General features: G+C 32.8%; 1 protein-coding gene across 7 annotated transcripts; it reads right to left on the minus strand.

Moving 5' to 3' along the window:
* Nucleotides 1–2814: 2814 nt before the first annotated feature.
* LOC134683220 (M-phase phosphoprotein 9-like) lies at nucleotides 2815–20667 on the minus strand. Of its 7 annotated transcripts, none has more exons than XM_063542379.1 (2): nucleotides 20348–20667; nucleotides 2815–5012 (listed from the first exon to the last, which is right to left on the minus strand). In XM_063542379.1, the coding sequence occupies exon 2, from the start codon at nucleotides 4925–4927 to the stop codon at nucleotides 4040–4042; it is 888 nt and encodes a 295-aa protein (XP_063398449.1). In that variant the 5' UTR covers nucleotides 4928–5012; nucleotides 20348–20667; the 3' UTR covers nucleotides 2815–4039. The 7 variants fall into 7 exon arrangements, with proteins under 7 accessions (XP_063398449.1, XP_063398456.1, XP_063398454.1 ...); XM_063542386.1 differs by lacking the exon at nucleotides 20348–20667 and adding an exon at nucleotides 20295–20318; XM_063542384.1 differs by lacking the exon at nucleotides 20348–20667 and adding an exon at nucleotides 20227–20247.
* Nucleotides 20668–22440: the final 1773 nt, after the last annotated feature.

The following is a 22440-nucleotide window of genomic DNA, read 5'->3' on the forward strand; positions in this document are numbered from 1 at the left end:
TCTACTATTGTTTTACATGAAAACATAAAATTTTAAGAAGGTAAGATCAGTTTGTTGTTTACTATTCTGGAATTTGACTAAACAAGCTACGAGTGTTGTTTTGATACTGCTGCTTACTACTCCATTATTGCAGAGTATCTTTCTATGACAGTTTTGTATGAACAAGTGATCATTCTGAACATGTTTTCATGTAATATTTGTCACTGGACATAAGTCACTACCAATCAGTCAACAATCTTCTCAGGATTTCTTTGATATACTGTACAGTTGCTGCTTACAAGGTTCTCCAAATCAGTGTAGGTATAAAGGTAATATGTTTGGTTAGCTTGTTTGCTAGCTGAACCGTGAAGTCATCATAAGGTTAGGTAAACTACCCTCCTTTGGTTGAGAGTAGACTTGTCCGACAGACAACCAATGTATCTGTGTAAAACGACTACTTCGAAAGGAGGGTAGGATACCTTATCTAATAATGAATTCACGGTTCAGCTAGCAAACAAGCTTACTAAACGTATTACCTTTATCTACACACTCAATGCACTCGACAAATTACATTGTTTCTTCAGCAACTCAATGGGTGGCACAAGAGGAGTAGGAACTACTAACTCTTATATTGTGTTTTTGACAGGATTTGTATTGTTAAAGTTTATTTAACTATTATTATTTTCGCCCTCATTGAATCCAAAGTTAAGATGTGTTTTTGGTTGGAATTGTATTGTTTTCTATGTTTGAAACTTCAATTTTTATCTTGTTTTCTTGCACTGTTCATCGGTTTCTTGTAAAACGTAATTTCTATAAGTATACTTCAATAGCCTTTACTCCCAGGAGGAGCCAACGACCGAAGTGAGTATAAAGTATACTTATTAAGCCAAGAAACACACCAACACTTAAGTCAAAACACACACACACAGTCTTACTTTCTTCGAATTATTTGAGAACTTGTGCTATAGTACAACTAAGAAGTCTAAGAAATTATCAGAAATATATCTGGCAGGGATAATCTCCCTTTGACCTCAGCTATCTAATGATTTTGATTTAACTTAAATGGACAACTGTATGTGGTAGAGCTGGACATGTGGTGTGGATGTTTTTCTGTCTTATTAAGGCAACTTTAATTCCTTTTTAGAGTATTTTTTTTTTTATCGTTGAATAGCTGTCTAATTTCCAGGAACCCCCGTTTTCTTTTAAACATACTTTTTTGTAAGTATATAACCCCGTTGTAAATAATCATTGCAAACTTCATTTTAGTAGCATGTTGTTAAAAAAATAATGTTTGCATAAGCTTTTTAACAAGCTTAACAAACATTTTATTAGTACTTCCTGCTGATCGAATGAAAACATCAAAAATCTGTCCTACTTCAATTTGAAATTGCGAAGTTAAAATGAACATATAGTAATAAAATCAAATAATTTGTATTCACCAGCCATTTCTTGTTAAACTAGCCAAGGCAAGTTGTTGAGGTGTGTGTATGTTTAGTTTAAATTTCCCCAACGAAATATGTGGTATTACGGGTCTCGGCAATTACTATGATTGCCGAAAGACCTTTAGAAATATAAACCGGCGTGTCTGTCCAGGTCAAAAACTTGGTTGAATTAGCCAATCCCTGTGCGTTTGTAGAAGAAGAAAAAACCGTTACCGCTCTCTAACTATCAAACCCTTTAGATCTTGTAATGCAACTTGATTTTTGTTCTACTTCTAGAAGGTGGAAACCCTAAAGTGAATGTCAAGGCCAAAAGCTTAGTTCAACTTATAACCTCTATGTATATGAAGAAAACTTAATACTTCCACTTAAAAAACACCAAGAAAAAAGTCATGTACAGAATCTTAGTTCAACTGAGCCATCGAACTGAACCATCGCTGTGCATCTAATACACAAGTCCCGTTGTAGTTTAATGTGGAATAAGTTGTATATATCAGAAAAGTTCTATCTCAACGAGATATAGACGCTTATAGATCGACGTCATTTGGCATTTGATGCATAGATGTTTCACCTGCATTCCATGATACCACATCTCCATATCAGTTTATATTTTTAAGAAGAGGGAATCACAAAAAAAAGAAGAAGGCTGGTTTTGATATTAATTTAATGCATTAAATGCAATTAATATTGATACATAAATAGTATGAAAATAATGGCAAACATTTAAATAAATTCTGAACTATACTATATGAAAACATTGGATGTGCATGATATATATGAAAGAAAACTATTTTGGTGAAATGTATCTACACTCCCTAAATTTCTGAACATCCCTGTCAAGTCGAACTGACGAATTATTTTCAAGTTCATTGGCGGATCCAGGGGTCCGGGGGTGAAACCTCCTTTTTTGACGATCAATGTACTTGAATGGGGAAATGTAGTTGGACCCCCCCCCCCCTTTTTTTTTGTCCTGGGTGATGACCACCCTTTTAAAATGGCTGGATCCGCCCCTGGAGTTAATACTTCAAGTATATGTGAACCAGAAACTACTTTTGAAGGATAATATTGACCTTTCGGTTTAACTAAAATCTTCCATAGTACAGATAAATTAAAGAAACGAAATATTGTAACTCGACATATTTTCGCAGATATTTTGGAATGTAAACAGGAAATATCATTTACGACTTTTAAATCTTGAAACAAAATTTGACTAAAAATAGAAAAAAATGCATCATCGAAAATTACTTGTATTTATACTGTATTCGTATGGTCCTTACATGCTCTACATGATATTGTCACGTGGCTAACAATGGACCCGACAAAATCCATTTTGGCATCAAACACGTAGTTTGCCAAAACTTGAACACATTGGTAGTTACCGATCCGGTGTTTTCGGATGACTCGTAATGATTAAAACTGAACGAAAATGACAAAATGTTTGTTTGGTCTATGATTAGACATAATGGCAAATGCATTAGTTTTCTGTGGCACGACACAATCGGCAATCTTCGGGTGAATTCGACACTCGTCTTCGTCTTAGATAACATTCAACAATCCTCGGTAGAATCCGTCACTCTCCGATGAGTGTACGGAATCGGCCGAGTTGAGACGAATGATAAGATGAAGGTACGGAATCGCCCGGGTTGGGACGAATTTGGCAAGTCAAATGCAATAATCATAGAGCAATTCGAAAAACGTTAAAAGTATCGACATTGAGCACTTGAGGGACATCCGAAAAGCATAAAAAGCAATCGAAAAATTGTTTTACCCTCTCCCACATGATTTTAAGACGTTGCGTATGACCAGAGACAGATTATTCTTAACCTTTTTTCTGATTTTCAAAACATTGTTCATGAAGCATACGTAAGTAAAGAGACGATAGTCATGTGAGAGTCTCTAGTATTATCAGAGACATATAATATTCATTATACTGTGGATTCATTATTATTCGTTGGATACCATTTTTTTACAGGTGAACCACGAATTCATATGCTCATCGAATTACACATTTTTTATAGGCTGTGTACATAGAAATCGGCAAACCACGAATTCAGATATCCACGAAAATGTAAATTTTCTTCAATCCACGAAAATTGATCTCCACGAAACTAAATCCACAGTACAAGAATATTATTAATTTAATAAACTTATTGAATGCATTGCTGTTGAGAACAAAAAAAAAAACAATCTTGCAATCGCCGCTTACGTGTTATGCGTTATACAGTAAGATTTTAAATTTAAAGAAACCTGCCACCAAAATGGATTAGTTTGTAATGGAAAAGAAAATAAAGCTAAATTGCGATAAATTATATTTAGATTTTTTTTTGGGGGAAATTTTTATGAAAATATCTTTGACAAATGAAGAAATGTTCACTATTACCATTCTAAACACAAATACCCTGGCTGTATGTTAATGTCAACCATGCATGTTTTGTTTCCGAAAATTCACTTTAAATAATATGGAAATAATGCTAACTGTAAAAAGTAAGAGAGAAAATCGTTGATTTAAATTTAGCTTAATCTAAAACAAGTTAGAGAGACAGTAAAGTTTCAATTTTGTCAGACGACTAAACTTTGACTCGGTCATATATAATACTGAATACATTATAATACAAATATATCTAATAAATTAATTTTGCTACTAAGACCGCGATCACGAGTACTAATAACCCAAAGCCAATCAAAATTTTCATGTTGTCAGACTGGGCCTTTTCTAACTGTAGTTCAAGGTCATTAATTTTGGATTTCTCTTGCGTAACGTCTTCGTGGACTTTGGTCGGTTCGTTGTTGGAATGTTGGCTTTCATCAGGTTCGGTAGATTTCGGACTTTTATTAAAGTCATTTAACTGTTTCTGACATTTCTCAAGCTGTATTCTCAAAGACATCAACTCTTCATTCTTTCTACTCATTTCTTTCTTTAATACCTCTATCTGCACTTTACCTCCTTCGGGATCTACAGACATTTCAGAACCAGCTTCCGGTATTGTTTGGAGATTGTCAAGTTTACATTGTAATTCTGACACAGTAGATTTAAGTTGAGAATTTTCGTCTCGCATCTCTTTTATTTTTTCGGACTTCAATGTAATAGAATCTTTTGCAGTCGCCAGATTATCCTTTAGATCACCTATTTCCATGTGAAGATTATTAATAGTCATTCCCCCTTTATGCAGTGTTTCTTTTATTTCAATAACCGATTCATCTTTTAACCGGAGTTGCTCTTTCAGAGAATTCACAACTTCCGGCGAATTGTCTTGTATCTGATTGTTGTTCTTTAACTGAGTTACCTCCCCTGTTAGTGTATCGATTTGTTCATCCTTTTCCTCTATATCGTTTGTCAATTCATCTATGCGTTTTTGAAAACCTTTCCGGGCCTCTTTTACAGTTTCCTCGGTTTCTTCAAGACTTTCCTCTAATAAATCTTTCTCTTCTCGAAGTTTTGACAATTCTTGATCTTTTTCCACTAATTGTTGTTTAAGCTTAGTTGTTTCATCGTTTTGATCAGAATCCATCGTAGGCGTGTTAATTTCTAGGGCGATGGCTTTTTCTTGTGTTATCTGATGTTATGACGGGAGTTTCTTGTTACGAATCATTTACCTAAAACGAAAACAATAACATGTGATGAAATAATGAATTAATGAACACTTTATCATCATTATGCATAACACAAACGATATAAGTAACACTGAGAATAAACACTTCACAGAGCTTACATTCTCAGACATACTACTGTTTTCTTTTGACAATCCCATCTTTGCAAAACTTACCGGCATACGAATAACCGGAACTGTTGAGTCGTAAATGAAACAATATTCTTACAAAAAATATTTATACATATCTTACAATGTTTTTGTCTGCTTGAACAAAACAAACACAGGAATTTTACAGGAATTTAATTTAGAAACATAATGTTTTTTTAATTGCCCTTTTTTAACCAATCAAAATTTTTTTACAAACAATTAACAATCATACACATATTAGACATAAACTGTTGATTTGATTTGAGAGGGGAAAAAAACATAACTCAGGTGCTTCTGGGGAATGGAACCCCCCCCCCCCTTTTTTTGTTTCTCTATTTTGAGTACTATAGTATATAATTTTTTTTATCAAATTTCTTAAAAATTTCGAATTATTTTTATGTTTTTACTGCTATATATACATCTATATAGTCGTACAAAACCTGTAGAATAATGTACTGACCCAGTACTCTTATTCCCATACAAACCAAATAAACAACAAAAGGGGCAGGGGTTCATTGCCACTTTTTCTGTGCAATGTTATATGTGAACTAGTATATCATGATAATGATTCTAAGTATTTTTTCTCTATTGGTCGTGGCGTTGTTTACTTTTTCAAATTACGATTCCCCTTTTAACGATTTTTTAAAACTCCATTTAGCCAAAGTCATTGATCATATTTACTATGCACAAACAGGCATATTTATAATGTTCTATAAATAAAAAGTAAAAAGTCACGTTCGTTCATACAAATATTTATAAATTTACACTTCTAGAAATTTGCATGTGTATATGAAATCCAGGATGTGATTTAGAACTTAATTCAATCGCATTTTTAAACGCAGTGTACGTTCTATAAAAATCAAGTACGTAGCCACTGTCTTATCCAGACCATCAACCTCTTAAAAATATACATTATTGTCAGTGTCAGATGATAATGGTCGTGATATTCTCTAAAAAACACAGTTTGATAACCTCGAGCGAAAAAAATGTAGTGTTTTGTTAGCCGTTAAACCTTGAAAGGCTTAACTTGACGCCATTTTATGATGTTTAAAATAGAAAACAATATGATAGCAGAATCCCTCAAAAATTATTTTGTCATTAAAACAATGTAAGCTTTGTATATGCTTTCTGTTATATAAAAATGTTTTTCTGTTACAAATCATGATGTATTGATCTATGTATACATGTTATGCTGCCCATCAAGGGCCCTTGATTGGAATAATAAAATATTCTTATTCTTTTTCTTATAGTATCGTGTTGTGCTTTTCTCTATTGGGAAATTCAACCCGTATAAAATAGTTGTCACTGGACGTCAGCAACCAACAATCCAGTAATCAATACTTTACATAGAAACGTTTTCTCATACAAATGCATAGAATCAAAGAACATAGAATTCTGGTAAGGTTCGTGTATTTATAGCGTTGCTTTTATAAACTGTGATCGACTTGGCTGGAGAGTTGTCTCATTGGCATTCATACCACACCTTCCTATATCTAATTATTAAAAGAAACTCTGAGTTTTTGATTCGAACATCTTGAACCGACTCAACGTTAAAACAAATATTCCAGAAGCTATGTGGTTTGCGTAAAATGGCATATTGATATTAAAAAATCTTCACATACTCTCAAAACATCAGTCAGTGGTTGTCTTTAATTATAAATCAAAATATATGATGAGGTTTGCAATGCTCAGAAATTGACACCGGAAAAGTTCTATGTGTCTCAATTAAACTAGTAACTACTATACGTACTTGAAAACACTATGTGTTACCAAGGAGGTTATATCGGTGTTACTAAATAAAAAAATAGTATCCGACAAAGATGGAAAATAGGGAATTAAGTATCCTTACCACATCTAATTGACCCCTTACGCTGCCCACATCCTAGGGAGATGGTACGATTTGTGCTATTACAAATAATCAAAATGATAACTTAAAAGTACTCACGTGTCGGCTATAATCATTTGTAGTGTAAATATATGATATAATATTTTGTGTTTGTTCCTAACATGTGTTTTCATATCTGATCAACACACCCCATGCACTGGTTGTATCAATAAGTTTCTATTTATATTTTGTACTACTATCTTGATGTAGTAGATAAGTATGGAACGCCAACAATGTCTTATTATGCCCATTTTTCATAACATGTTGTGCATTTACCTTTATTTGTTGTGCATTTACCTTTATATGATGTGCATTTACCTTTATATGATTTGCACTTGTCATCATATGATGTGCAAACACCTTTATATGATGTGCAAATATCCTTTTTTAATGTGCAAACATCATTTTATGATGTGCAAACATCATTATATGATGTGCAAACATCATTATATGATGTGCAAACAGACTTATATGATGTGCAAACATACTTATATGATGCACATATATACTTATATGATGTGCAAATATACTTATATGATGTGCAAATGTACTTATATGATGTGCAAACATTCTTATTTGATGTGAAAATATACTTATATTATGTTGAAAGATCCTTATATGATGTGCAAATATACTTATATGCTGTGCAAATATACTTATATGATGTGTACATATCATTATATGATGTGCAGTTTCCCTTATGTTATGTGCAAACATCTTTATATGATGTGTTTGTGTCATTATATTATGTGCTTGTAATCTTATATTATGTGGTTTTATTTACTTCATTATGTGATGTCGAAACGTCATTATATGATGTGCTTTCATCGTCGTTATGGTCAATGAACATGATTACGATTAGAATGATTAATGTCTACGTCATAACTGATTCCGATCTGCTTCTGCGGAGTAACCGTTACTACTAATTAGGATCAAATCTGTTGCTACCGTTTGGAAAATGGTTGAGCTTTGAGATAAACCTTGGCATGTTAATACCTCGTTTTAAAATGCGAAAAATCACATCTGGTATTGTTGGAAAATTGTAAAAATATAAATGAATTGCAAAGTTTTGTTTAAATCGCAAGTCTTTAATAATAAACATACGGAGTCTACAATACGGTTAAGGTTATCAAATTTAATAAATAATTCTTTTATGTCATGCTCTATGATCGTTTTAACGAGGGAAGGCATTATATTTGTCAATTTCGGTATACCTAACGTTAGTAATTTATCTATACTTAAGAAGATAATACACAAAGTTTAGTATTTTCATTTAAGTAAATATTGCCTTTCTGATTACTTTAGCTGTTCGAGTTTCTCTTTATATATTCTTAAGATAGACACAAACAGTTGGGAATAAAACGGACTCTGATAGAGTAATTGCTCATATAAGGAACCGGTCATTTGTAACCAAAAAAACAAGAGGGGATAGGAAAACTGGCATTTAATTGTATAAAGTTATAAATTGCCGCGGTATAATGTTATGCCGAATTCTTCGTCAACCGTAGGCATCAATCTTTACGCCTCGTTTTGCTCACCTGAATTGTTAAAACCTGAAAAGTCGCTAACAACTTTCATACTTCAGTACTTTGATTATATATGTTCTTGTCTATACCTTGCAAGAAAAGGTTTCTCTATTATTAGTTATCAAGATATATATATAATAGCCAATAAAACAACAAAACTCTGAAAAGCCAAAACAGCCCAAAAAGTACCTTTACTATAGAGTATATTCAGACACATTGCACTATTTGGGTTTTTTTTTTAAATATATTATGTTTCCAGGATAAACGCAAAATTTAAAAGCCGTTGCCGTAAATCTTCACTTTGAAAAATTCAAAACACCACTCTCCATCTGTAAGAGAACAACAGGTCTCAGTAAAAAATAAATAAATTCAGTGTTTTAAGTTCATTTAGACAGCAGATTAAAAACGCTCAATTCTATGGTTTTGTTGGATTGATACACACCCTCAAAAATTTAAAGGCTGAAATGTCATTGGCTGATGTAATATATACAAGGACAGAAAATAAAATGACGTGTTGTCAAATCCTTGTATCAAAAGCTTAAACATATAATATGTACATTATATATTAATAAATAAATGTGTTAGACACCGACTCTAGTTTGAGGGAAGGAGCACGTGTATTTCCTTGTTCGAAATTAAATATAAACAAAAAAAACATGGTTTATCTTTTTTTTAAGTTTCATCATTGTTTTATTTTTTCCTCATCTTAAATGGAAACAAACTATTTCGCTTCCCTTCTGAAATAGACAAAATCTCTTTCAAGAAATTTAGAATCCAACATTTACAAAACAACTCCCCCCCTTCACATAAAAAATATCAATGGTCGGTACGTTAGCCCTGTTTAATTTAGTCAAGAGGTGAATACTAGTATATGAGCGGCTTCCCACGAAACCTTTTATATTGCGGGTTACTGCATGTCTATATAGCTAGTGGTGGTACTTTCGTCGTAGCATGTTCGCCTCAAGAGAGAGACGTCGTGGGTTCGAACCTCGGCCGGGTCAAAACCAAAGACATTAAAATTCATATTTACATGCTGCTTCCAAGCTAATTATATAAGCACGCGGGATTAAGGATTAAGAGAAAAAGCTGGTCGGTTCGGAATCAGAAAAATGTGTCCGGGTAAGGTGATATACAATTCTTCCTTCGGAAGGTCAGGGGGTCTCTCCGGGCACTTCTGCTCTCTCCACCAATATAAACTCACCGCCACGAAATAGCATGAAAGTGTTGAAAGTGGCGCTAAATAACAGTCAATCAATCATCCATACCGGTATACTTATGGCCTCTAAATCTATATATTTAGTATCACAAAGTCATTGTATGACATCAGTATACATAGATAAAAATTATAACTATTTACAGTTTACTATACAAAAGAAGAGAGATAGACAGGTTTCAAAATTACTGAGCCAGCTGGTGGACAAACGCACGTGTTTATATATTTTTTTTTAATAAACGAACAAGCTGAAGTTGACATTTTACAGAAATCTTACACACCTTTCCTGTTTTCAAGTTTCCGTACATGGCTTAAAGTCTTATCGGATAAATATTTTTTGTCATATTAAAATTTCCCGTTTTAGTAACAACAATTCCCATATAGTTATATTGTTTTATCATCTCAATGTTAGTATAATAGTGAGAAAATCGAAGATTTTTTGGCTTCCGTCCAAAAAAAAAACCCTACTAAGACTTTAATTTTGTCAACTTTCCTTTCAAGTTCCAAGCCTTACAATAATCATGGAAAGCATTGAGTTGAGTCTGCAGGTCCAGTGCTGTTTCAGCCAACAAGTTCAACACCGTGTCATCTGCAAACAATTTAACAAAACACTTAAGATATATTTTTAATTTTCTTTCCAGATCTTCTGGTATAGTTCTGTTTAGTCCTGTGATATTATTAGTCACTAAGAAATTATTTTAGTCAATCAAAAGTAAATAGAATAGGAGAGGGGATACGTTTTCTCCTTGTCGAACACCATTGTCACAAGCAAGCAAAGTATTCCGAATTATAATTGCTACCGTGTATCATCGGTACAGCGGATATAGCTTTATAGGTACAATGTACTTCGAAGCGTGAAAAGCTATATACCGTACATTTATTTAACTATGCACCGTACAGAAGGATTCATGTGGTCAGCTATACACAACGCTTCTTGTCGGAATAAAATATCGAAAAATAACATATGTACAAAATATTTCAACGCCAACAGTGGCCTTCTATCAGAAAAAGAGATGCAATGAATATAGAATCATATCGGATGAGACGAGCGCCAACTTCTTTGACAAGTATTTGCACATGTTTTTAGTAAGGATTCTTGTTTTGGGCAAATAGTGAGACTTCTCTAATCAATAACCTACCACCAAATCATTTCTTAAAACAACAAATGTTTTAAGATTGAAGTACATATTGATATAATGTTAACAGTACAAAGATTTTCGTACCGTGTCAGAAGAAAAATCAATCACGACCCCTTGGTTAGTACCTATATCCGCTGTACCGATGATACAAGGAGATGCCAGCGAGCGGGCAAGTGTTGAAACAAAAAGTGATGACACAGTAATAAGGTGGACACAGTAATGACAAACCTAATGTTTTTAATTCTATTTTTTTAAAGAGACGAAAAAGAGAAACAAAATGCAAAAGACGGGCGTCACCCCATTCATCTCGGTTGGAAAATAAAAATATTAAATACCCTAAATTGGAAAAAGTGTGGCAAAGTGTGATTTTCAGTGTTTGTTTTCTCCCTTTTAACTCAATAACTGTATCGTCTACGTAAAATCCGTTGCCATTACCGAAAAGGATCAAAGTAAGAACCACAACGGTAAAATCCGTTCTAATCGGACGAAAAAAAAAAATCTAAAACACTTCGTAAGGAATCAACCCTTCATATCTCAGAATTCGTTGACGCTACTCCAATTCTGTTGACATACTAACATTGAGAATGGAAATGGGGAATGTGTCAAAGAGACAACAACCCGACCAAACAAAAAAAACAACAGCAGAAGGTCACCAACAGGTCTTCAATGTAGCGAGAAATTCCCGCACCCGGAGGCGTCCTTCAGCTGACCCCTAAACAAATATATACTAGTTCAGTGATAATGAACGCCATACTAATTTCCAAATTGTACACAAGAAACTTAAATCAAAATAATACAAGACTAACAAAGGCCAGAGGCTCCTGACTTGGGACAGGCGCAAAAATGCGGCGGGGTTAACCATGTTTGTGAGATCTCAACCCTCCCCCTATACTTTTAACCAATGTAGAAAAGTAAACGCATAACAATACGCACATTAAAATTCAGTTCAAGAGAACTCATATTTCAGAATTTTATTAGCATTTAAAAAATCTCCATTCAAATAAGTTGAAAATAAACAATCTGTATATGCCAATATGTGCTCATTGTTAAAAACCGTATGGTGACCTATAGTTATTAATTTCTGTGTCATTTGGTCTATTGTGGAGAGTTGTCTCATTAGCAAAGATACCACTTTTCTTTTGTTATAATCACCCACATAGCCATTTCGCATTTCGTGGGCACTACGTCGACTAAGCTTGCAGTCTTCGAAATTGTTGTGGTATTTTCTCACATAATTAGCGTTTTCTGTGGAAAAAAGATTGGTTCAAATACAAATTAAAAGTCCTATCACACATATTTCCGACTTGATATGGTATTAGAGGAGTTGCGGCTCAATGAAATCGATCTCTTCCTTTAGTAGCATAGATTAAATGATATACTAGATTTAATATCATTGTACATATTCAATACTACATTATACATCTTACCATTTACATATTAACATAAATAGTATTCAATAACATTTCATAAAACAAACCATCTCGCCATAGTATGCATAAGTAGATAATTTTATATTGTTATTGTTATGAAATATTTTTGAAACATACGGTGATTTCAATGGTGTCTTTTGCAATGAATAGAAATAAGCAGATGTGGTATGAGACTCAGAGCCACTGAGACAACTCTCCATCCAAGTCATAATTTGTAAGAGGAAACAATTATAGGTCATAGTACGACCTTCAACACGGAGCATATGCTTAAACCGAATAGCAAGCTATAAAAGGCTCTTAAGTGTGTTATCATTTTCTCCACAGCCGGGAATTTCTTCAACTAGCTCCTGTATGAACTGATCTTAATCTTCAACCGAAATTTTTGAAACATTGATTTTGTTAAATTGCTTTGTCTCATTTTCCCTATAAATTGCACTATCGCTAGCGATTGACACATATTTGAGCCGGGTTAATAGTTTACAGAAGCAGATCGGAATCAGATATGACGTAGACAGTAATCATTCTAATCGTAATCATGTTCATTGACCATATCGACGATGAAAGCACATCATATAATGACGTTTCGACATCATATAATGAAGTAAACCTAACCACATAATATAAGATTACAAGCACATAATATAATGACACAACCACATCATATAAAGATGTTTCCACGTAATATAAGGGTAACTGCACATCATATAATGATATGTACACACGATATAAGGATCTTTGCACATCATATAAGTATATTTGCACATCATATAAGGATATTTTCACATAATATAAGTACATTTGCACATCATATAATAATGTTTGCACATCATATAATAATGTTTGCACATCATATAAGAATGTTTGCACATCTTATAAGTATATTTGCACATCATATTAGTATATTTGCACATCATATAAGTATATATACACATCATATAAGTATGTTTGCACATAATATAATGACCTTTGCACATCATATAAGGATATTTGAACATCATATAAGGATATTTGCACATCATATAAAGGTTTTTGCACATCATATAATGACAAGTGCACATCATAAAAAGGTAAAAGCACAGCATATAAAGGTAAAAGCACAGCATATAAAGGTAAATACACATCATATAAAGGTAAAAGCACATCATATAATGAAAATGGTCATAGCAAGACAGTGTTGGCGTTCCATAGATAAGTCATAAGCTAACTTCCGGTAGTAAACTAGTATATATAGTATATGTAAAAGACTATGATAAAAGACGCAAGGTAGTCATTAATGTCATTTATTACGCAACAAGTCAAAGATGAAAAGATTAATGTCATGTACTTGTAGATGAACATACCCGAATTGTCAATCGGTCACATTCGTTAGAAATACGAATGAAATATTTGGCACTGAACGTTGGGAAAATGAACCATCATTGATTGTTTGTTCATATTCCATTAATTGATGCTGAATATTAATGTTGCATACTGTAAGGTGGTTGCCAAGAAAGATGGCAGATCAAGGCAAATATGAGAAAGCTTAAAAATGGTGGGAATAAAAACAAACCTTGTACCCTTACTGCCAACTGATCAAACTAGTACGGAATATGAATGAAATATTTGCCACTAGCCGTTTGAAAAAGAACCATGGAGCATTTTTTATTATTATTATTTACTGTTAATTGATGCTGAATAATTATGGAACGCCATAGCTGTCTTATATGTCTTTTTTATTGCTTTTCTATTATAAGATGGTGCTTTTCTATTATAAGATGGTGCTTTTCTATTATAAGATGATGGTTTTCTATTATAAGATGGTGCTTTTCTATTATAAGATGATGGTTTTCTATTATAAGATGGTGCTTTTCTATTATAAGATGGTGCTTTTCTATTATAAGATGATGGTTTTCTATTATAAGATGGTGCTTTTCTATTATAAGGTGCTTTTTTATTATAAGGTGCTTTTCTATTATTAGGTGCTTTTCTATTATAAGGTGGTTTTCTATTATAAGGTGCTTTTCTATTATAAGGTGCTTTTCTATTATAAGATGGTGCTTTTCTATTATAAGATGATGGTTTTCTATTATAAGATGGTGCTTTTCTATTATAAGGTGCTTTTTTATTATAAGGTGCTTTTCTATTATAAGGTGCTTTTCTATTATAAGGTGGTTTTCTATTATAAGGTGATTTTCTATTATAAGGTGCTTTTCTATTATAAGGTGCTTTTTTATTATGTGATGGTGGTTCCCGTGATTAACCGGGAGTGTGGGGAACCACTAATGACAAGACGATTGTCCGGATAGTGACAAGACGGTTTACCGGACGAGATATAAATAGTCATAACTTTTTTGTTATTCGGTAGATTGGTTTAATATTTGTAGACCTTAAAGATATTAAAATATATATTATGAAAATCAAACAAAATAAGTGAAAAAAAAATATTTTTGAGCAAATAAAGTTGACCGGACGGTATTCACACTCGTCGTTATACGCTGTACATATATTCAACTTGTCGACAACAAGTGTTAATATCTTTGACAATAATTGTCCAAGTAATTCAGGAATCTGTGAGACTTAAAAACAAATTATACGAAAATATAAATTTATAGTAAAAACAAATATGTTTCTGCTAAAAAAGTTGACCGGACTGAATTCACATTCGCCGATGTGTTTAACAGAGACATATATGATACATGAAGAGATTCGCACATCTATAATTGTATTTTAGGTCTTTGGTTTTAAATATATTAACAGGTTTTTCTTTCTTCACAGAAGGTTGACTGTCAGTAAGAAGTATCTGATGATCTTGACTGCCATTATCAGCATACCTCATTCTTAGTAGATTTCGGTGTTTATACAACCTTTCTGTTTGACTGAGGTATTTTTTAACTTGGCTGGTGTTTTCAACTTGGCTGATGTCTTTAACCTGGCTGGTGTTTTGTTGTTTTTGGAGACTGAGGTTCCAAGAGAAAGGACACTCAAATAATGTGCCTCCTAAGAGTCCGAGAAGCTCTCGGGATGCACGATTTTGCGTATTTTTTTTCAAGGCTTCTGGGGGTCTTGAGCGACCGCCAGACCCCTCACCGAATGGTGAATATATTTTGCCTCAATTTTAAATTTAAATATAGTGACAGACTAGTTAGTGACAGTGCAGTATTATACAAAGTAACTTTGTGTTCGATGCCCGTCCTTTATTTTCTATTGTAAAGTGTCTGAACACGACTGAATGCAAGTTTACTTCTTCGATGTAAAAGGTCATATTGGAATACATTGTTGTTGTTTTTTCAAATGATTTGATACCGGCAGATTGGTGGTCTCACTTTAATTTAATCCATGTCAGCTATCTAGTTTTATCTTTAAAAAAAAAGAGAGAGCCAGTTTTGGCATTCTTTAATAAAAAGTTCAATTCACTGTAATCTTTGTTTGGATTCTGATTGCCATCTGATTATATAAGTTAATTCAATTAAATGTATTTGATGTCTCAGGTGTGAAAACTTAAATGACATGATTATTTGCTTGATTAGTGATTACGACAGGTGTCAAAATTAGATAGTAATCTAATTAAATACATGTAATAAATATTTTATATATCAGGTCTTCTAGTGTGCTGGTGAACTTACTCAAGTCAATATTTTGAGCTCAAAGTTTTTATTAATTTATTTTATTTATTTATTTATTAATGAAATGCACATTTATACCCCTGGGGGTTAATAATAGAAATAGATAGAAAAGCACCTTATAATAGAAAAGCACCTTATAATAAAAAAGCACCTTATAATAGAAAAGCACCTTATAATAGAAAAGCACCTTATAATAGAAAACAACCTTATAATAGAAAAGCACCTTATAATAGAAAACAACCTTATAATAAAAAAGCACCTTATAATAGAAAAGCACCTTATAATAGAAAAGCACCTTATAATAGAAAACCACCATCTTATAATAGAAAAGCACCATCTTATAATAGAAAACCATCATCTTATAATAGAAAACCATCATCTTATAATAGAAAAGCACCATCTTATAATAGAAAAGCACCATCTTATAATAGAAAAGCACCATCTTATAATAGAAAACCATCATCTTATAATAGAAAAGCACCATCTTATAATAGAAAACCATCATCTTATAATAGAAAACCATCATCTTATAATAGAAAAGCACCATCTTATAATAGAAAACCATCATCTTATAATAGAAAACCACCATCTTATAATAGAAAAGCACCATCTTATAATAGAAAAGCACCATCTTATAATAGAAAACCATCATCTTATAATAGAAAAGCACCATCTTATAATAGAAAAGCACCATCTTATAATAGAAAAGCACCATCTTATAATAGAAAACCATCATCTTATAATAGAAAAGCACCATCTTATAATAGAAAACCATCATCTTATAATAGAAAACCACCATCTTATAATAGAAAAGCACCATCTTATAATAGAAAACCATCATCTTATAATAGAAAAGCACCATCTTATAATAGAAAAGCACCATCTTATAATAGAAAAGCACCATCTTATAATAGAAAACCACCATCTTATAATAGAAAACCACCATCTTATAATAGAAAAGCAATAAAAAAAAGACACATAAGACAGCTATGGCGTTCCATAAATAATAATGTTGTATACTATAAGGTGGTTGCCACGAAGAAAGCAGATCAATTAAGGCAAATGAGAGAAAGCTAACAAAAAATTATGGGAAATAAATAAACTAAACCTACCCCTATGTAATCCGGTGAAACAAGTACGCAATGCGATTGAAATATTTGCCACTGGACGTTTGGAAAAGAATCATTACGCTTGATTATTTGCATGACATTCCGTTAAACTGATTGATGTTTAATATCAATGTAGTATATTAGTATACCGGGTTATTGCCAAGATAGTAAGGATATCAAGAACGGTGAGAGAAAGTAGAGAAAAGGGTTGAAAAAAGAAAGTAAAACAAACCTTCCCTAACTGAACGTTTGGAACAGAAATATAAAGCTTGATTGTTTTCATCATTTTCCGTTTATTGATGTTGATATTGATTTTGTATGTTGTAAGGTTGTTGTCCAGAGAGTAGGGAGATCAAGAACGATGATAGCAAGTACAAAAATAGTGGGAAAAGAAAGAAAAACAAACCTCCCATAACTGGTCAAAGTAGTACGGAATACGATTGAAGTATTTGCCACTGAACGTTTGGAACATAAAGCTTGACTGTTTTCATCATTTTCCGTTAATAGATGCTGATTTTAATTTTGAAAACTGAAAGGTTTTTGTCCTGAAAGATGGGAGGTCAAGAACGGTGAGAGAATAACGAAAATGGCAGGAAATTTGGATAAAAACAATCATATTAAAAAAGTAGAAAGATCGAGGGAATTTTTCATCTCATCAATGACATTTGTAGAACAATCTCATTTCTAGATTAATCGCACTCTTTCTTTTGTATCATCATATAATTAATTCTGGTGTGGTTCAATCAGCATTCCTAGCTCCATTTCGTAATTTGAATTGTGCACTGGTTTTCCAACATTATTAATTAAGAATTCCAATTAGATAAAGTGACACAATATACTCTCGTGTAGATGCATAGAACACGAAATTCTAATAATCAAGTATCTGCAAACATTAGAGCTGATTAAAACGGTCATGCGACAGAAGGAGACATTATAAAGTACTTTTCTATACAAACAGTATAAATATGCCGTTGAATTTTTTTCGTCTAATTCAAGAACACATCTTTGTACTTTTAGATGTTTGATGTTTATCGACAGACATTCTTTGTCAATTATTCTTCATGAGGGTCTTGACGGGGTATACAGAATATAGAATCATGGGGAAAACTGTGCCAACTAATATGCTTCAGGGTATATATTGTGTGTGTGTGTGTAAAAGGGGGGGGGGGGCAAACACATTGAGTGAGAGAATATTAAAGTACTAAATTTTATAACGAATTGAGAACATTGGAATGTGTTAGAATATCAAATTAAGAACGATGGTCCCAAAAAGTTTAAAGAGTAGAGCAAAATGGCCCGGAAAATAAAATAATACAGAAATTTAGAATCCCAATCCAAACCCCAATACGTTTTTATTGCAAACAATGATTCATTTGACACGTGCGAACATTTGTTTGAAATTCAAAGACGATCAGGGACGACAAAATCTCGTGACGAAAGGTCAATTGTCACTTAGTCATTTTGCTTACTCGACAATTTTAAATCCGATGGCGGAGGTATGGTTCAACTTAGTGTACATAACAACTGAATTATGTGGAAATGACCCCCTTGATACCAATAAGCTAGCAATAACATTTTTGATAATCTTATGGATTTTAACCGTTTCTATGGTAAAAGATTATTTTCGTTAAAAACACCTGTTTCTTTTGAAAAGAAAATAATAATATCAATTTATATCCTTGGGGCAATTGCTTACAAATATAACAGCATGTTTCAGGGTTCAGATATAAATATAAAACATAATCTTGAACACCATTCTTATTATGCAATTTCATGATAAGCTTTACATATTTCTGAATCCATATGAAAAATTATAGAAAGGACAAACCTCTCCTTTAAGTTCGTATTTAGGGTCTCCTTTTCACACAAACTTAACTTTTCAATGGCTGATTTATACAATCCTATAGAAACTTCCTATAAACGAGTGTGTATGTATTGTTTCCCGTTGACCCGGAATAGAATTTTATTTTTATGACATAAATCACGCATCGTTTTTAACCACAAAATTGTATTCATGTGTTCCGGTTATGAACATGAACTTAAGAACATCTATTTTCATTCTTAAAAATATTATGTTACTGTCACCATTGTGTACACTGTCTGCGCACGATATAAATAAATTAATTCTTTAAAAGTTGCGCGTGCCTGACTTTCTTACATCAGGTAGTTTTTTTAAGTTCAATAAATTCATATTGGAAATTGATACATAACTTTATCCTGTTTTTGTTGGGAATACATAAATCGAAGGATCTTTAGATGGTTGTTTATTTTTCAGGTCCAGTGACAAATAGTTCATCTAAAATAAGCTTACAAAATGAAAGGTTTTTCAACGTGGAATGTTTGGGATAAAAGAAAATTTGGACTGCTAGTAGGTGACTAAAGGATATGAGATATACACAAATGAGACAGCTACCCAAAGACCGTAAAACAAGACAATTTCTAAGTCAATAAAACATCGTCTTCAACAATCATGAGACAGTGTATGGCAATATACCACGCTTTATTTCCGCCAGTCTAGAACAAATATAAATATCATAGAGACTATGGAAGTATATTGTCCAAAAGCTAAAGCATTTGAAGCGCGTCTCGTATTGCACATCACAAAATACAAGAAATTAAGATGAATCTTACCAAGATTTCGCGTTATCTGCCTGTTCGATATCTTAACAACTTCGTTTTTCCTTTTTTACCAATGAAACTGTAGTGTGTTTTTTAGTTATACAATGTCATGTAGCAGGAAGGTATACGTATAAGAGGACTTCAAGGCTATCACTTGTGTTATTTGTTTATTTTAAAAAACTTTATTGCATGACTCACTCAACGGGTCGGGTTAAGAAAACTTTGTACTAGACCTGGAGAAAAGTATGATTCGACCCTCTCCTTGTTTTATCTTCTTTTTCCAAATAACAACAAATGGATGGATACAAAATCACTCTTTTCTGTGGTAGATCATTCACTCCAAAGATGAAACAAATACCAAATTTTACAAATTCTAAAATCGACACAGTGACTTCCTCCGTCCTTTTAAACAGTTTAAGAAATCGCCAGGAAAAAATAACAAATATGTAAATAAATTATTTAAATTGATTAAGTTTTTCAAAGCGCTTTGTTAAAATTAGATTGTTATTAAGTTAAGCTAATCATGCATATCAATCGAAGAGATCTACCTTGTACAAAATTAAAGAAAGATGATATCGGTCAAGTATTTTACAAATGATGTCTTATTTGTACTGACCTTACGGCGTGTGATCATAATACTAATGATTTATCAGATAATATGTACATTACCTGTCCGTCCAGGTGTGTAATCCAGGTATTCTATTGAAATCCAAACTTGTAAAGTAAAATGCATACAAAACTCGCAAAACTTTATAAGAAATGTGCAACAGTTGTGTCGTATATTGATCTTTTTAAAAGTGTCACTAGTTCAAGGGTCAAGAACATTTTTCTGTGGTGAAAACTTGTCTTGGCTCGGCTGATCAATGAACGGGATCAATCAAAACATTAACGTGTATGACAGTGTACATGGAGTAAGCGTTCATCCGGACAAAATATATTCGTGTGTACATGTACATGTAGCAAGTACTCATCGGGACAAATCTACATGTATACGTGTATATTTCATATGTAAACGTACGATTTTCACACGATAACTGATTCAAAGTTCATTATACAGTGTATGTCTAGTAGTTTATTTCAGCTGATAATTTCGCAGTCAGGACTTTTTACGAATATGTAATATTTTTTGTTGAGGTCATGCTATCAGCCCGAGAACAATCACACTCTGTGTCAACGCAGCAGAAATCAAGAACGAAGGCTGCTGTATTTCGAAAGAGCCATACATGCATGCAATGGTATTTTTATCAAAATTATGGCGTCACTAAATTTTATTGGATGACTTCCAGATAATTTGTCATATTAATTTCAATTGAAATAAGGAGAAATTCATGAATTCTTGAAAATCGGGAAATTACAAAAAGTATTTCATTCAATGAAGGATCGATGCAGTGAAATTGATAAACAACCATGAAGAAAGTACTCCCACAGTGGCGGATCCAGAAAGTTTTTTAAAGGGGGATGGAGTACTGACTGCTTTAAAAGGGGGCCCGTTGTAGTCTTGCTTCCACGATTCTTTAAGTGGGAGACTGAAGAATGATGGAAGTTTAAATGCATTAGGGAGCAACCATTTAATATCAATGTGTTTTGTCGGAGTCAGAATACTTTTATCAGAGACCAGAATACTTTTTTTTAGGCAAAATAACAACCCCCACCCCTCCTTTGAAAATAAATGGTCGTTTTCTTATTGTGTAATATTAAGTTTGTGTTTATAGTAAATATGAAATAACGGGCCGCCAAAGAAAAGAAAAATTGAGATCAAACAGTGCACTTATAGATACAAAGAATAAAGAAAAATAAAAAAAAAACAGAGAGAGAAATAAAAGTATATAAAAATAAAAACCCCTTTTCCTACCATACAGACCCTCTGATATGAAGTTTTATACGATAAGTTGACGATAACGTTATCTGAGAAAGTTATTGTTCCCTTGTACCAACCGAGTATGTATACAGTGACCATGGGTTGAACCAGGTGAAAACGATCTACCTTTACGAGCTTACATCGAATTGTATTACATACATTGATGTAAAAAACTTATTTTGCCTCATTACTTTCTAAGTACTTCTCTTTTTCATAAATCCATATTCAAAGTTTGCAATAATATGTAAATGAACAAGCTTTGTTTAGAGTCGGTATAGTGAACAAACTTAGAACAGAGCATCGGGGAAAACCGTAATACTAAAAAAATGTCTGTTTGATGCAAACAGTGAGGGGAATAATTTTTTTTTCATCTTGTCTCGTCCCTCCCCATTTTCTCACTGATATTTATTGTTATATCATTTCACAGATAGGGATTTAGGGGAACTAGGCACCCTCTTTTTTGTGATTTTTTTTTGTTTTGATTATATAGGGAATGACTGAGGCATGGCTGGAGTGTGCTCCCTCTAAAGCAGTCAGTGCCACCTCAAGTTTTTTGTTGGTTTGGCAGAACCGAAAAATGGAAAGCAAAGGAAATGAGGTGAGAAAAAATAAAATGAAAAGAAAGGGAAAGACAACGTACGACAAAATGGAATTGGAAAAAAAAACCGAAGAAGGCAGACAGTGGTTTTACTGTCTCAATAGCTTTTATACAATGTATACCAAAAATACAACTCATTGTAATTCAAAAGCACCCACCTTTAAAAGTGTATTTAAGATTTATAAATACTTGATATATCTGGCAGATATATATTCAAATTACAGTTTGGACAATATATATATACAGTTTGGTTACATAGTATTAATACCGATACGAATCATATTTGTATTATGTTCATATATTTCA

Source organism: Mytilus trossulus, chromosome 9 (assembly GCF_036588685.1).
Source record: "Mytilus trossulus isolate FHL-02 chromosome 9, PNRI_Mtr1.1.1.hap1, whole genome shotgun sequence".
Taxonomy (NCBI): Eukaryota; Metazoa; Mollusca; class Bivalvia; order Mytilida; family Mytilidae; genus Mytilus; species Mytilus trossulus.